We start from the raw sequence: 17,095 nt of genomic DNA, 5'->3' as shown, positions 1-17,095 counted from the left end.
AAGCCTTTTCCTTATTCTTCATGTTTGTCATTTTCTTTGACCAGAATTTCAATGGAAATACTGTGGAAAGTCCTTTCTTTTTCAATAGCTTCTTTCTAGCATTAGGTGGGATTGATGGTGGTGGTGAATCTGGATCTGCAGGAAGATCTGCACAATTTTCAAGCATTAATCTAATTGCCTTTGCTCTCACCCACCATATGTATGTGTCTGTGTAACATGAAGTTGTAAATTGAAAAAAAAATATGATATAATGCTTAGTAAACATTAGTATGATATGAAAGTTTAAGATAAATTAATAAGTTTTTTACTACTTTCTTTGATGTATGTTGAAAATACTTACAGCTACTCTTTTTGATGTGTCTACTGGAAATTTTGATTGCATGTATCTCCATGTATTTGCAGACCACTCTCCATGTATTTTGATTGCATGTATCTCCATGTATTTGCAGACCACTCTCCATCCACATGAGCTTCCATCAGTTTGTAATGGAACCTAAAGCAATGATAGTTATTGTTAAAACTCTCAACAAAATCTCTATTAGAAACTTTAAAGTTATCATTGATACTCTGATAACATATAGGTAAAACGACAAATTGATGTGGAGTTTTATTGTCAAGGAGTGGAGGATGAATGGTTTCTAATGTGCTTATTATACGCTTAAATGCCCTGCAAAATAACAAATCAAATAGATTATTCAATTTGATAAAATATGAATGAATACAATATGATATGAATAATTAAACACAATGACCATTTAAATTAAAGACTTACATTTTTTCTTCTTCATTCATACCAAGCATGGAATTTAAGAAACATGTCTTTCTTTTCTTGAGATTGATTATAAATACACTCCAATGGCTCCTACACAACAGGAAAAGAAGCAAATGATCATTTCTAGAGAAGCATAAAAAGAAGTAGCTAAAACTAAACAAGACATATATTAAAAAGAGAATACTTACTATCAAGATCACTACATCATTTATTTCTCGATTTCTCTCTTCCAGCATATACATATCTGAAGGTAATATAGCAACATACTCTAAACCATCAACAAAATTTTCACCTCAACAACAAGGTGTCTAGGTACCTTCTTTAAATATTGAAGATTTTTTTCATCAAGATCCATTAGCTCATCCTCCATTATTCTTTCTTCCTCAATTCTCCTTTCTTCCTCAAAAGAAATCTTTTCTTTGCTCTTCTCATCCTTTGCTTGATGTGCAGTTCTAGTATCCCTTTCATGCGTAATGTCTTCATTCTTAATTCCTGCATCCTTGGGTTTCCTAGCTGGAGGCACATTCAAGATATTAAATGCCCTAGAGTCACTCAATGGTATATGATGCAATAGCTTTTCAAATCTGTATCTTATAAGCCTGCAAGTGTGCATATCCTTGTCCATAAGACTGACCCTATGAGCATGGGCAGAACATATGTACCTGGCTGTGTCAACAGAAAAATCTATAATAAAATCTTCAGTAGCCTCTTGAAGGGCACATAATGCATTGTCGGCCCATCTCATCCCAAGCTTCCAATTGTCACAAATCTGTCTCACAACTCTCTCATGAATGTAAGCTTGGGTATGAGAAGCTCAATATGCTTTTGGGCCCTCCTTATATCTCTAAGGGAATTCACATACTAGTTTGTCCTTTTCTTCAGCTTTTGCCCTACTATTTTGCTTTTCTTTATTACTTTCTTTGCCAAACTTGGACCTGGGCCAACCATTCTTGTTGTTTTCTGTTTCCTAGCCATCTATGGCCTGTCAATTAAGAAATAAAGAAAACATATCACATTTTCAAAATATCATATCTTCCAATTACAAAGCAAGAACAAGAAAAACTATATACCAATAAATAAGGAATCCATCATTCAAAAAGTGAAAAATGGAGCAATTCTGACCAAATGGAATGATGGAGCACAGAGGACAATCCACTCTCGACCGATTGTTCTCAACCATGCCATCTTTCCATCTAGTTAGATTTAATCCATTTTTCACATTCCAATTACAAAGCAAGAACAAGAAAGAATATATACCAATAAATAAGGAATCCATCATTGAAAAGTGAAAAATGGAGCAATTCTGACCCGATGGAAAGATGGAGCGTAGAAAGACAATCCAATCTCGACCGATTATTCTCAACTACACCGTCTTTCCATCTAGTCAGATTTAATCCATTTTTCACATTCCAATTACAAAGCAAGAACAAGAAAGAATACATATTAATAAATAAGGAATCCAAGTGAAAAATGGAGCAATTCTGACCTGATGGAAAGACGGAGTACAGAAGGACAATCCACTCTCGACCAATTGTTCTCAATCATGCCATCTTCCCATCTAGTCGGATTTGATCCATTTTTCACATTCCAATTACAAAGCAAGAACAAGAAAAAATAAATACCAATAAATACGAAATCCATCATGGAAAAGGTAAAAAATGGAGCAATTCTGACATGATGAAAAGACGGAGCGCAAAAGGACAATCCACTCTCGACCGATTGTTCTTATGCGTTCCATCTTTCCATCTAGTCAGATTTGATCCATTTTTCACATTCCAATTACAAAGCAAGAACAAGAAAGAATATATACCAATAAAAAAGAAATCCATCATTGAAAAATGGAGAAATTCTGACCTAATGGAAAGACGCAGCACAGAAGGACAATCCACTCTCGACCAATTGTTCTCAACCGCACCGTCTTTCCATCTAGTCAGATTTGATCCATTCTTCACATTCCAATTACAAAGCAAGAACAAGAAAGAATATATACCAATAAAATAATGAATCCATAATTGAAAAAGTGAAAAATAGAGCAATTCCAACATGATGGAAAGATGAAGCGTAGAAGGACAATCCACTCTCGACCGATTGTTCTTCTGCACTCCGTCTTTCCATCGAGTCAGATTTGATCCATTTTTCACTTTTTCAATGATGGATTCCTTATTTAATAGTATATATTCCATTTTTCATATTCCAATTACAAAGCAAGAACAAGAAAGAATATACAGCAATAAATAAGGAATCCAGCATTGAAAAAGTGTAAAATGAAACAATTCTGACCTGATGGAAAGACGGAGCGTAAAAGGACAATCCACTCTCTAATTATTCTCAACTGTGCTCGCCATCTTTCCATCTAGTCATATTTGATCCATTTTTCACATTCCAATTACAAAGCAAAAACAAGAAATAATATATACCAATAAATAAGGAATCCATTATTGAAAAAGTGAAAAATTGAGCAATTCTGACATGATGGAAAGACGGAGCGCAGAAGGACAATCCACTCTCGACCGATTGTTCTTTTGTGCTCCGTCTCTCCATCTAGTCAGATTTGATCCATTTTTCATATTCCGATTACAAAGTAAGAACAAGGAAAAATATATACCAATAAATAAGTAATCCATCATTGAAAAAGTGGAAAATGGAGCAATTCTAACATGATGGAAAGACGGAGCGCAGAAGGACAATCCACTCTCAACCAATTGTTCTCAACCATGCCATCTTTCCATCTAGTAATATTTAATCCATTTTTCACATTTTCAATGACGGGTTACATATTTGTATTGATGTGGATAAAAGTCTTTATTTTTATGTAAATATTGTGATGGACATTGATAGAATAGAGTGCTCTTACCAAATGGAATGATGGCGCGCAAAGGAAAATCCAAACACGATGGCTGCCTCAGATTTTTTAGATATCTAGATGAAGTGGATGAATTTTCAGTGCTTGATACAAAAGCATCAGGAATCAATTTCATTAATGCACCCAGAGCTATAGAGATGTGCTGTAAAAAGACTAAAGAATAAGATAACACTCTTCCCACAGAAGAAGAGTTTTTGGCTATTCAACAAAGCATGAAAATTTCCAATATGGGAAGAGAGCAACCAAAGATTGCATGCTCAGAAGAAGAGATTCCTCCACAAGGTTCAATTGACTTGTGGGAGGATAAGAGACTTGTTGAAGATGAGAACAAAAAGATAATTATAAGAACAAATTTAGGATCTATTTTTTCCAAGATTTAATTTTCTGAAGGTAATTATATTTTTTCTCTTTGTAGCTTGAGATAGCAGACGAAGATGGATTCCTTGGCCAAGGTGGAGGTACACATACTTTTGTTGGTAGAGATTCAGTCCTCAGCCACTATATCTCAAGGATACCTCCTTGGAAACATGTTGATCATTTACCATTCAAAATATTCAAATGATCCACGCATTCCATTAATGGCCTTAAAAGTTTTGTCAACATACTTACGATATTCAAAGATATAGCATAACACAGAAAAGATCATGTTGATGGGAGAAGATATAAGCTTGTATGTTTGGATATGGACCAGGCTTGTGGGCATCGAGGGCACGATATTTTTGAGTTATGTAGCTTATTATTAAAACCCTAAAGATCTCTCTAACTAATTACTATGCATAAACACACATAATCCAAGCATATACTCATCCACCCGACCACCCCCGAGCCCAAGGATACACACATCAACATAATGAAGAACCACATACCTAACCTTGGTGTCCCATACCACCAAGAAGTATGTCATCAACCCAGCAGCACATAGTTGTAGCATGAAATGGCAAGAGAGTAGATACAATGCTCTACACAAGAAAACATCCCTTGAGAGTGCCCCATGCCTCTATTATATAGGAGAGCTCTCAAGTGACTCTTGACTCTCCATCTCCATGTGTGACCCTTGGTTGCTTGACCCTAACCTCAACCCAGGGTTAGGTCTAACCCTTGCTCCACTAAAGCATGCTCCCATGCTCACATGCCTAGCCTCCTAGTATACGCACATATGATGTGCACATAACACTTATGCTAAGGCAATTCCTGATTTGAATACCCGTTCCCTTTGAGGTTATCAACGACAAAAGTTACTAAGGTATAGAGGCAAACTACCCAAAGAAGACGAGGTTAAACAAGTATACGAAGAGGACTACCCTGAAAAGGAGGGTGAGCAACCTCCCAAATAAAACCTAAAAAAGGAGGGCAATCTCGTTTGAGGGGAAGAGAAAAGGAAGAAGAATTAAAAAAGAAGACTTTCTCTACTTATATTGAATTGTTTTTTGTTACATAGTATTTGTCTTAAAGCAAATCAATTCTTGGTATATAGTGTTTGCTGCTTATTGAACACTTTTTTTAAAATTTTGCAAGCATTGCATCACCATAACTTTATCCATCTCAATCTCCATCCTGTATAGAGATACGATTTATTAAGCATGATAAATGTTTATAATATATTGATGTTAATAATAGCAGCTATATTTTTATGTGGTATAAACTAACTTGGCTTTTAAGAATTACGTTGTATCATTGCATTCTTCGATAGAATGTGTTGAAGAGATCTTGTAATGCATTTGTTTTTGTTTTCCCACCACTGTGTCAAGTTGTACGAAAATAGTTGATCCGTGCGGCATAGTGTGATTTTTCCATGCCTTGAGTACTCCATGTAGCAACAAGAGGCCCTTGGTTCTTCACAAAGTACGGGCCATGTGCAAACAAAATAAAATATACTTCACATATAAAAAAGAATATATTAATAAAATCGATTTATGTCATATTAAATTATCAATGCACGAATTACATGAAGCCAAAACTCTTACTAAGTAGAATATATGACTCATTAAGCTTGATAACAAAAATAAGATTACCCTCACAGTCCTCTATTGTGCACCGCTAAAACTTCACCATGGCTAATTGGACCCTTCTAATGTCTATAAATATGTTATTATACATGTCATACTTGAATGTTCATTTCTTTTTCTTTGGCTACTCTACAGTCATTAAACCGTCAATGTGTTTATATTCACCTATAAACCCTGGAATAGCCAAATTTTGTTGGTGTTGTTCCATCGCCTACGGTATGTGGTCAAGGTAGGCCAAACACACGAAGATGACAAGCTTCATACCTTGGATGAGTAGCTGTGATATGGCTTTGTATCCCTTCATGCTTATTGAAACCTTGTCGCAAGTCTCCACCACCTCATCAGGCTTCACCAAGTCATTGCCAACTTTCTTCACTACCCTCCTTCAAAGCCCTGCACACTCCAAGAGCTTGAGCATTTCAATCACGTCACTCTTTTTAATAACAGACTTGATTATAGCAATTCTATTTAGATGATTATCCAAGCAAAAAATCTCGCACACTATTCACATAGCTTCGAGCAAGCTTCATCCATTACTTTCTTTACAACCCCATGTGTTGCTAGGCATGTAACACGCTTAAACTGTCTAGATCTCGCTCTTAATCCAAAAAGAGTGCTTTTTAGTTGGGTTTTTTGGAGTGCATGTTCCTCTAAATTCTTGTTAGCTTGTCTTATCTCTGTAACCTCTTCTTGAGAGCATAGTTACCGCTATGTGTGTGTTGATAATGGAAAATGGCAGCTTGATTATTCAATCTTGAGCAATATCCAAATAAACCTTCTCTACCATCTCCAATGAATCAAATAAGATCATGTAAAGTGCTAAATGATGGAGGCTTACTAGTTGATGGGTCAAGAGGGTATAGACCTCCTTGAACCCACAAATCTACATGCTTCTTCCCTTCTGCACGTAGTCTTTGAGCTTCGGCCTCATCATGTAGAGCTTTATATGATAAATGCTTCTCCATGTGCAATAGTCTTTATCAAGTACAAACTTGATATGGTGTCTTTTCTTTGAGTGTGGATCAACCTTTAGAGTTGCCATAGTAGTAAAAATGATTCAAAGAAGAGATGGCGATGAGAGGAAAAAAGACAATATAAAGAAAAGAGCAGAAAAACTCGTGTCATGCCCTATGTGAAAGAGAGAAGTATGATATGGATTCAAATATTTAAAATAAGCTTATTTTAAAAAACGTGTACTAAAGTAGGTAAGACCGCCACCGCCAAGAATAGGTGAATTAAAGACACTATAGATACGTGTGATGGATGGAATATTAAAGACACTCTCCTCTAAATATAGGTAAAAGAGATGCATTTAATATAGCTATTTGTCTCTACTATTTTAGTTAAATCACTTTGATTAAGAAATTTAATCCAATCCTTACATGACCCTTTTTTTCATTTTTGGCCCTAATGTTTGATGATGTGGAGGATAGAGATGTGTGTGCAGGCATGAAAGTTTTTTGGAAACATGCAAGTATAACCTTTGGCCTATATGCAGGGGTGCAACAACAGTATATGGTTTTTGATTGAGGGGGTGGGCTACAGGTGTCCTTGGGCATCATGTTTAGAGTGCCCTCTTTTCCTTTTGATCCAGGTAGAAGGGTCAGTTGTTCATAGTACACAAGAGTGTTGTGAAAAACTTGAAAGTGTTCCACCAGGGGGGTTGTGCTATATGTGAGGAGAATTTTTGTGATGCATGCAGATGGGACCTGAGCAAGACAAGAGGAGGAGAAGCCATGAGAGCTTCTGATGGTGTGACTTGGACAAGTCATGGATTTCGTGTGAGCAAGTCAATCTGGAGCAATCCTTGCATGAGTCACAAGTTCATGAACAGTTGTTGGAGATTTTGGATGATGCATTGGAATGGGCCAAAGAATGAAGTTGAAATAGTGGATGAAGTACATAAAGAAATGCCAATAGTCCTTGAGTTGAATACTCCTACCCGTGCCCGATGTGGTTATGTTGCCCGATGTGAATCCCTTATATGTGAGGCCATAGCATTTGAATATACACACTCATGGTGATTTTGTTTGAAGCCTTATTATTATGGGCATGTGAACCGTTAGATAATGGAAGCCATGATTTGGTCAAAGGCTTGTTAAAGCAAGTGCAAAGGTGGCAATGAAAGAGAATTGCACGCCCAAGGTGGTAAGCCAAATTCACAGCACCACTAGGAATATCGCTGCTCAAAGCCACAGGAAAGGTGATAACAGAGATGACAATTGAGCCTGTTGGGTTTTTGAGTGCTGACTACGTCTGGTAAGGTACAAAACCCATCCTTGCAAAGATGGAAAGAATTGTCGGGGAGAATTTTATAGGTTTTTTAAAGGAGGAGTGAGTAGAGAGACTACAGAGGAAGGGTTATTTGCATGTTGAAGGTCTTACAGATTAAAAAGGTGGAAGATAGTAGATTAATACAGCGTGAGTAGATTTTTTTGAGTCAAAGGAGAGGGTGTGCTGAGGACCAGAGAATCACGTACGATGTGGTTGCCCTAGGATCTCTGTGTGGCATCTCTGTTGTGTTAGAGACTTGGCTCAGGCTAATACTTGCTGTTGTCTATCAGATGAACGCTGGTCGGTTGGAGTGTGAGAAAGACATGTTGTTCGTGGTTGTGGATTCAATGATGTTTGGGGTCGTGGGTGTGAAGATGGTTTAATGAAGAATTTTTGCTGAGGTCTACCTGTGTGGAGGATCCCAAAGTTTTTTGGTTTTTTTTTTCTCGAATGTTTGAGCCCACGTCTCAGGGATATTGAGACACTGATATGTTTTTATCTATTTGATGAAGTTAGAGAGTTTGGATTGAATCTGTTATGAATGGATGCAAGGTTTTTTTGATTTGATGTTTTGGTTGTGTGGTGAATGTGTTGCTTCGATTGAGTTCATGGAAATGGATCTAGAGAGCTGATGCTAAGTCAGAGTTGACTCAGTCAACGTTAGATGAGAAGATACAGAGTTAGATAAGGTCGACTAAGCATCAAATGTTGTAGGACTAGGATTGGTTTATCTGGGTTGAAGGGAAGTGGTTTTGAGTCAGGTCTGATAGTCAAGGAACTGTCAATAGTCAAATAGACTAGTTAGTGGGTTGAATGGTGATTCAAAGTCAGCTCTATGAGCCAGTTGTAATCAATTGAGAGTCCACAGTGCTAGATCCTTTTGCGAGGTTTGAGTGTTTTGAGGGTCTAAAAGTAACAGAAGATGTAGAGGAGAGGAAGTCTGATTTAGCTGAATCGATTGAGATAATTCAGTCAGATTTGAGTCTACTGCAATCATTTGAGAGTCTATAATATTATATCTATATGAAGTTAGAGTAGCCTGCGAGTCAAGGAGTGCCAAAGGATACATAAGTGAAAATTTCTGATTCAGTTGAGGCAGTTGAAATCGATTGGGTCTTCTTCAGACAGCTGAGTAAGTTTAGGTCAAATTCGTGTCAGCAGGTGTCAACAAAAGGTCAACAAAGTGTTCAGTAAGATTCTGGTGTTGTAGATTTAACATTAGCTGATGCTAGAGGATGATAAAAGATCCAGGAGGACTCATATTGGATTGGGGTCAGCGTTAGCCTTCTAAATCAATTTACAATCAGTCGTTTATCAGAGCTGGAAAGGATTCAGGTCAGCTGATTGTTAGAGAAAGTCAGTTGGGGTCTATAGGTTAAAAATCAGTGGTGTTAAAAGTTAGATCTGACTTGGGAGAACAGCTCGAGAAATAAGTTGATTCAGATTGGGGTGTGTATAGGTGTCCGAAGGTGAAGGGCTGAGGATAGTTGCAAAGTTGATTGGTGCCCTTGGGTCTTATAGATCTAATCCCTTTACATATTCTTCATGTGTGTGAGCTGGTGGTGTTATAGAAGCCATCACCCAACATCCTCATAACGTGATGTGAAACCTACAAGACGTGAAACCAGCAAGATGACATTTGAGACCAACTAGACATGATTTGAAACCTGCAAGACGTGAAACCAACAAGATGTGATGTGAAACTAGCCAGACGTGACGTGAAACCAACAAGATGTGATGTGAGACCAACTAGACATGATGTGAAACCTACAAGATGTAAAACCAAGAAGATGTGATGTGAGACCAACTAGACGTGAAGTGAAATCTGCAAGAAGTGAAACTAGCAAGATATGACGTCATACCAACTAGACATATGTGAAACCTATAGAACGTAACATGAGGCACATACCCAATCCTCGCGAATTAGAGATGTGAGCATACACAATTACACAAAAATGAGATGTGATATGAAACTAACAAGACATGATGTGAAACTAGCCAGACATGATGTTAAACCAACAAGATTTGATGTGAGACCAACTAGACGTGATGTGAAACTTCCAAGACGTAACATGACCCACCTACCCATGTGTCTTGGGAAGATTTTCCTGTCATAAAACTTATACGAGCAAAGAAGCTCATTGACTACGCTAACCTCCCTAATAAATTCAGAAAGTTCCTGCTGCTAAACTCTAAGCATATAAGAGTAAACATCTTGATGAATGTGGGAGAGCACAATAGACAAGGAAAAGTGATGATCTTTATTATCCCAATTGAGTGTTGGAGATGAAGAAAGTGAAACAAGCCCAAGATCTTGTAGCAAGGTGAAGGTAGAACTAGAATCTATCCTTGAGCAAGTGGTTGACCTCACTTGAGCAAGTGGTCAAGTACAATTGAGCAAATCTCTGAACCCATTCTAGAGCTAATCTCCCGAAATGAGTAAGGGAACCTCAAAGCTTGCCGAAGGCTTTAACCACACCCATGACTATTATTTAAAGGAATGTTAGCCACTAAGTCTTCGGTTAACATGGTTTACCCTCTTGTCCTCTTCAACTTCTTACCTGCATGTAATGGAAGCCCATTCCTTATTACAAGAGGGTGTTCGAACCTATGAAGCAACATTACCCTAAGCTTAATGCCGAATAGGGAAGTCAAAAACTTTTTGTACATACTCCCTTTAGGCCTAGAACTAGTGGCTATAAGTTTGGACTAGCCTAGTGTGAAAGCTTATCATTTTTATATAAGTCCATTTTGATATTAAGCAATACACGTTCATTCCCTTATGCTATCCCTCTTCTCTCTACTCTTTTGCTTGCTCGTGTTTTATTAAATCTTTGCATAGCTTGATGGTTTTCTTGCTTAGATAGGGTTGGGCTTCTCCTTGCTTGAACTTCTTCTACCACCTCTTGTGAGATAGAACCATCTCACGAAGACTCTTGTGAGATAGAACCATCACGAAGGCTATTCTCTTTTGGCCTCTCCTTGCTTGAACTTCTTCTACCACCCCTTGTGAGATAGAACCATCACGAAGGCTATTCTCTTTTGGCCTCCATCTAGATTTTTACCTTCACACCCATATTAAAGCAAGTCAAACCAACAAAATTAATCACTTGATAAATACACATTTAGAAATTTAATCACCCCCGTACAAGTCCAAGAAACCTTGAAAAATCACAAAAACCAAGCCAAATCGCCTCTCGGGTGTTACAAGATGTGAGTCCACAGTCCCATGAAAATCTAATGTAAGTCAAGCAAACGTGAGTCTATAAAGACATGACATGAGCCTACATAGAGACATGACTTAAGTCTACATAGACATGACGTGAATCTTCACTGTCGAGATGTGGGCTAAGTATAAGAAGACATGACGTAAGCCTAGGGGTAGTTGAACTTTATGGTAACCAAATAAAATTGCCGTGAAGACTTCTATAAGAACACACCTACCTATGTCCTAAAAAGATTTTCCTATCATACAATCTATACCCCAGCATCAAATTCTAAGGAAAATACTTATCTTTCGCAATTATCAAAGTACAGTACAACTATTTCTCAATAGTTTCTCACCAACCGTGTCATACGCACAAAGCCCCATGTACCACTTGGAATCCATACCCAGGTGTGTCTTTCATAAAAACTAAAATCCATGAGCCTATTTCATAAAAAATATTCCTACACAATCAAAGAGGATCGAGATGATGTGTCATACCATGGACCAACAAGCTTTCACCCACCACCCCCCATCCATAGATGTACATGGATGGCTGTTGAGGATGAGGTTTGGTGCTACCTATTTGAGTGCCTATGTAGGCAAGATGTGCTTGTGAATTGCAAAGCCCTTGTGAGTAATGGGCATGCATGGGCTATGAGGGTTGAAGGTGTTTCCATGTGTGTGGTCTTCCATGTGATAACTTTAATTCTCTGACTCTTATTTTTTCTTTCTTTGCCTTTTACATGGTTTTAGGGAATCAAGGTCACGAAGCTTATGTGGTATCCCTCTTTAATTCATGGTTTTAGGGAATCAAGGTCATAAAGCTTATGTACCCTTGTTTGAGTTGACGAGGGTTTGAATCGGCTATGGGCCCATATAGAAAATAGAAATGATAGATGGTGGCCAGTCCTACTTACCATCCAACATTGGTGCCAAAGATGTTGATTTTGTAGAAGGAAGTGACAAAGGGTTTATTGAAAACCAAGGGTTTCCAAAACCGAGTATGTCCTCGAGAGTGACCAGCCTTGGAAGTATTTGACCACGCCATGAGGTCAATCTAATGGTTAAAGTCTGAGCCTTCACTGAGGTCCATTTTGCTCCAATACCACCTCCTCCAGGATTGAGGATAATGAGCTTGAAGAATCGACGTGGCTACTATTTATGTAGTAGAGATCATAGAAAATTTTCATGCAGAGCCGCATCTTCACGGTGATGAGTGGTTTGGGACCATGAATGCAAGGAAAGATTTAAATGGAATGAGCTTGAAGAATCGACGTGGCCACTATTTATGTAGTAGAGATCATTGAAATTTTTCATGCGGATCCACATCTCCGTGCCTTCCAATCGCAACAAGAACTTTCCCATCACAACCCCTTCGTGTGGCCATGTACTCTCCATATCTGATCATCTTTTCGGAGTTGGGGCTTGCCCCACTCGGTTTGTACTCCCAAATGACCCATATAGCAAGGTAGTCTCTTGGATTAATAGACTGTGTGGGGTGGACGATCTTCCATTGGGTATGCTGGTTTTCCATTTGCTAGTTGTTGACAATGTGTCAAGGGTGGCGACGATGCCTTTTATCTAGAGTTGCAGGGCTGGTATAAAATCCATGGGGTGAGCCATGACGGAACAGCCCTAGGGGGGCTGTGTGACGGCACGGTCCCAACATGTTGCACATAACGGCTCTAAGTCGCCCACCATTCGGCCGGCCACCACCTTGTAGCCCTAGCACGACATTGCAACGGCCTTGTGCACGCCAGTCGGCTACAGTTCTCCCGCAGCTTCCTCCTCCTTGCATGCGGGTCTGTCGGCTCGCTACCGATTTCTCCACGTAGCTTACCACGCTTTGGTAGTGCGAGAAGCTTTTTTGCAAGATGATATTCCACACATTGTTCCCACTCACGGATAGGACACTCCTTGACCCTTCCGGGATGGTGGAGGTGGCTCATTCAGATCAGTGGCTGGGGGATTCAATGATATCGATGATTACGGCAAGGGGGAGGACCACGAACCGTGGTGTCAACTATGCCTACCCCCTCTGCCAATATCACTACGGAGGGTGAGGCATAAAGGTGACGGATGCTGAAGGAGAGGTATGAGGCAATTGTATTGTTACTACCCGATGCCAGCGCTTAGGATCATCCCCTTGGACTCCATTTTTCATGCTTGGGGATCGATGATGTACAAGTCTTCTTTTTTTATTTTGGGTCTTCATCCCTTCTAGGCTTGTTTTGAGCATTCTCGTTATCTAAGTCATCAAGCTCTTCACCTTCGGGCCCATGGCTCAACAAGAAGCCATAAGCCTCCATACCCTTGACCTTGGAAATGACCGTCTTTAAGTAAAGAAAAAATTTAGGCTGGCTTAGGAGTGGAAAAGGGCTTTCAATTTCAGATCCACCTCCTTGACCCTCGGAATTCTTAGCAATGTCCTCATCTTACTGTGAATGGGCTTAATAACTTCTTGGTCTCGACGAAGAGGTGTGGAATATTTATGCCTGCGCACATGCATACAAAAAATGGTAAAAAAAGTTCAACCTCCAAACTTTTAGCCCGAGTGTTTGATTTCCAATAAGCGTTTAGCTGGCAACATTTCAAAGGGTTCTGGTTAGGTCTTGAGTATCTCTTTCTTTGACAGAACTTTTAGTAGAGCTTCCTTTAATTACATAAACGAGAGTTCAATGTTTGATTACTGAAGGTAAAATTGGAAATGTACCTCATTTTATTTTTCTTGCAGTAGGTGGGTTGGGACCTAGTAGCGATGACAAACTAGAGTAAATTATGAAAATCATGCTGATAAAAAGGACCCAAGGAATAGATGAAAACTCAATATCCAGATTATTTCCAAACTAAGCATTTTAGGTCCATGTTATGTCCTTGAAAGGCCGACTTGCCTTTACGATAAAATTACCAGATTTCACGTTATAACTCAATGTAGCACTTCCGGCAAGAGTACATGAATAGCACTTCAATTTATAAATACTCGGGCTTCCTCACAAGAGGGGTAATACAAGATTGAGCTTTTGCTGTGGTTTACACACTTCAGTAATGATTGTGTCAGCTGTATCTTCCAAGTTCTGACGTGAACCTGTTATTACTTGTTCAGATGAGTTCCAAGGCCACATTTCTTACCAAGATGGGAACTCTTCAAATATACAAACTTACATTCACTGACCAAAGACATAAGAATGATTGTGATCCCAACTTGTTAACAAAAAACAGTCCACTTTAGAATGCCGTTTCTTACGAGCTGGTCCAAGTGACAGATAATAACCTTGCAGTGGAAACCCCTCAACATGGAGACTGGTAAGGAAGGCACCCACTTCGGGAACCTGCAGAGTCCAATGATATGATGCGCCAAAGTTTGCAGCACTGTCGTCAACCAAAACCGAAGCCTTCACTGCCTTCATGGATGGCCAAAAGCAGCCGCTCCTGCAGCTGGTCCTTTGAGGAATACTCGGGAAGGTCAAGCTGATTGAAACTGCAAATAGCATTGACAACATGAGATCTCTAATAAAAATCAGCTTAAGCTTAAAAAAGAGAGAAAATAGGACAAGACCATACCATGTGTGAGCTGATGGAAGTCTCTCAGGAGCTCCATAAGCCTTATGAATTTGAAATCTTTGTGGCCCTGAAATGCCTTGCAATGCTTGAAAACCCTCAAGAGGAACCTGCAAACAAAATATCACCAGTCATTCCCCGGTAAGAACTATGATTCTTGAGCCTCAGCACAAGGGAGCACATTCCAGGAGCTTTGCTTTCATTACCTTAGACGTGCCAGTTATAAACTGCAGAAGGCGTGCCATATCTTCCTTGCTGAAAACACGCACAACCTCCCAGAACCATTGCACAACAGGAGAAGCTGCGGTGTAGCCAGTGTACTCTGTATTTGCCCTCAGATCTTCCACTGCAGTAAATAAATGGTAAATAAACAGGCTAAATAAACCCGAGTAAAGCAACAACCTCCAATGACGTGGAGTTACTCACAGTCTATTTCAGGAAGGCCACTGATAAGAAGCTCAAGCTCCTTATCATTGAAGATTGAGATGAGATCCCTAGACACGAGTTCATTAAATCCCTCTAAAAATGCATTGATCTGTGGCCTTATAGCAGTCGTTAGCCGGTGTTCAGCAACCAGATCTACATATTCGTGCTTGTTCTCTTCAGTTACTCTAATATTTCTGCCTCCTGGAATGAGCTCATGATCCATGACCTACAAAACATTTATTCCAGTATAAATTTAAAAAATTGTAGCAATAACATATATGCACACGTGCAGGCGCACGTACGCACACACGGGCACACATGCACATGCAGGTCTTAAAACAAAGCAAAGCTACAGAGTTAAGTGCCAGATATACCTCTGTTCTTTCATAAAGGATGTGCTTCTCCTCATCAGCATCAATGCTAAAGGTAAGACCAAGACCATCACTTACAATGTTCTGTCAGTCACAAGGTTACAAAAAGTTATTATTCAACTATCCATATCAGAAGCTGGACAGAAAAAAGCATGAAATTAATGGACCTCGTTACCTCAAGAACCCACTTCAAGTTCTTATAGAAGTCTGGATCTACAGCCTCAATATCATGGTAAGTCACTTTCACTCCTAAAATGTGCTTGTAAAACGATCGAGTAAAGTAAACATCAAGAAGCTGGCCATCAAACAAAGCCTTGGCAACCTACATGATAGCCACCAGAAATACATCAATTTTTTGATAGAATCAAAAGGATTTCTTCTGATCTCAAAGCGATGAATAGAGAGACACATACCACACGACCCACGAACTTAAAATATGAAAGATGCTCAGTCTGATAGACCGAGTTGGAGTTGGGCTGAAAGGAAGATTCGTTTCCAACAGTGGTAAAGAGCAGTGCACCCTTGTCAAAAATTACTCTTGACAGCAGCTGATACCACTCTCTCGTAAGCCCACCAGCATCGATGCCCTCTTCTCCTTGAAACTGCACAGTCAAGCGTCCCTTAAGTTCATCTGGAGTTCGCATCCTCAGTTGGTTATACGAGTCTTCTAGCACATATGCCCTCCGCACTGTTATCCGAAGAGGAGCATAATGCTGTTGCTCATGCTGCTGCCTGATTCGTGACCTGAAATATGCCCTCTTATTATCAAAGTCTATCAACCTTGGAGTTTTGAGAAGAAGAGACAGAGACTTCTCCAGCAACCCAGGATTTTGTCGCACAAACGCATTAAGCAAGCGCCTGTGCCTGTCAGCAAACCTGACAAATGTCACTCCTTTCTCATCAGACTTTCGCAGCTGCATGGATGCTGACTCAGACAAAGATGCACAGCTTGCTGTCTCCTTAATCTCACAAGCTGTTGCACTGCCAAGCTCCTGATTTCCTGGAAATGCTGGAGTTGATCTCAGCTTGTCACACAAGACAAAAAAACCTTCAATGAATGGTAACACTCTTTGTGCTCCAGGAGAAAGCGGTGGCATGACTGCAGTGTTGCCAGCAACTATTGAGAGGTTACTTGACGAGGAAGAAGAGGAAGGAGGTGTTGCCAATTTACCCTCGAACTTTACAGCACAAGTGCTAAGAGCCTGCCATAAAGGTTCAATGGATGTATTCAAATCCCTCACAACAGGCAGGCATTCATCTTCGTCTTTATCCAAGCTACTGTCTTGACCCCTCCCTTTCACCCCACCTGATGCCTTAAGAGAACTGAGGGCCAGTAACACTCTCAAAATAGCTGCTCCGACCATTGAAGCTGTGCTAAACTGTACAGTATCTGCATCACCAAGGGCTTGCAGTTCACTAATAGCAGACCCACTCAGCTTTTTGGCAGCATTTGCTAGTTCTGTGATAAATAAATGCCGATGGGGAGGTGCTAAATCAGCAATTTTATTGAGCACCTCAGATACTCGTGAATAGGCTAAGTCTGAGAGGCTGCAACAAGGACAACCTGAGTTAATTGCACTGCCCCCCAAAAAAAACACGGAGCATGAAAGGATGAAA

At 39.6% G+C, this 17,095-nt stretch overlaps 1 protein-coding gene across 1 annotated transcript in view; it reads right to left on the bottom strand.

Annotated features, from left to right (window-relative positions):
- Positions 1-14,073: 14,073 nt before the first annotated feature.
- LOC147609255 (E3 ubiquitin-protein ligase UPL2-like) overlaps positions 14,074-17,095 on the bottom strand; it is a 61,673-nt gene continuing 58,651 nt past the window's right edge. Inside the window, exons 9-15 of the mRNA XM_086787714.1 lie at positions 15,892-17,026; positions 15,654-15,800; positions 15,482-15,562; positions 15,108-15,333; positions 14,888-15,027; positions 14,685-14,791; positions 14,074-14,601 (exon numbers count right to left, since the gene is read on the bottom strand). Of these exons, the coding sequence (XP_086643840.1) occupies positions 14,499-14,601; positions 14,685-14,791; positions 14,888-15,027; positions 15,108-15,333; positions 15,482-15,562; positions 15,654-15,800; positions 15,892-17,026 (1,939 nt within the window). The 3' untranslated portion in view covers positions 14,074-14,498. The remainder of the gene's footprint in view (positions 14,602-14,684; positions 14,792-14,887; positions 15,028-15,107; positions 15,334-15,481; positions 15,563-15,653; positions 15,801-15,891; positions 17,027-17,095) is intronic.

Source organism: Cibotium barometz, chromosome 51, assembly GCF_041138505.1.
Source record: "Cibotium barometz isolate CiBa-2024 chromosome 51, ASM4113850v1, whole genome shotgun sequence".
Classification (NCBI taxonomy): domain Eukaryota; kingdom Viridiplantae; phylum Streptophyta; class Polypodiopsida; order Cyatheales; family Cibotiaceae; genus Cibotium; species Cibotium barometz.
This window is presented reverse-complemented; position numbering and strand designations above follow the sequence as displayed.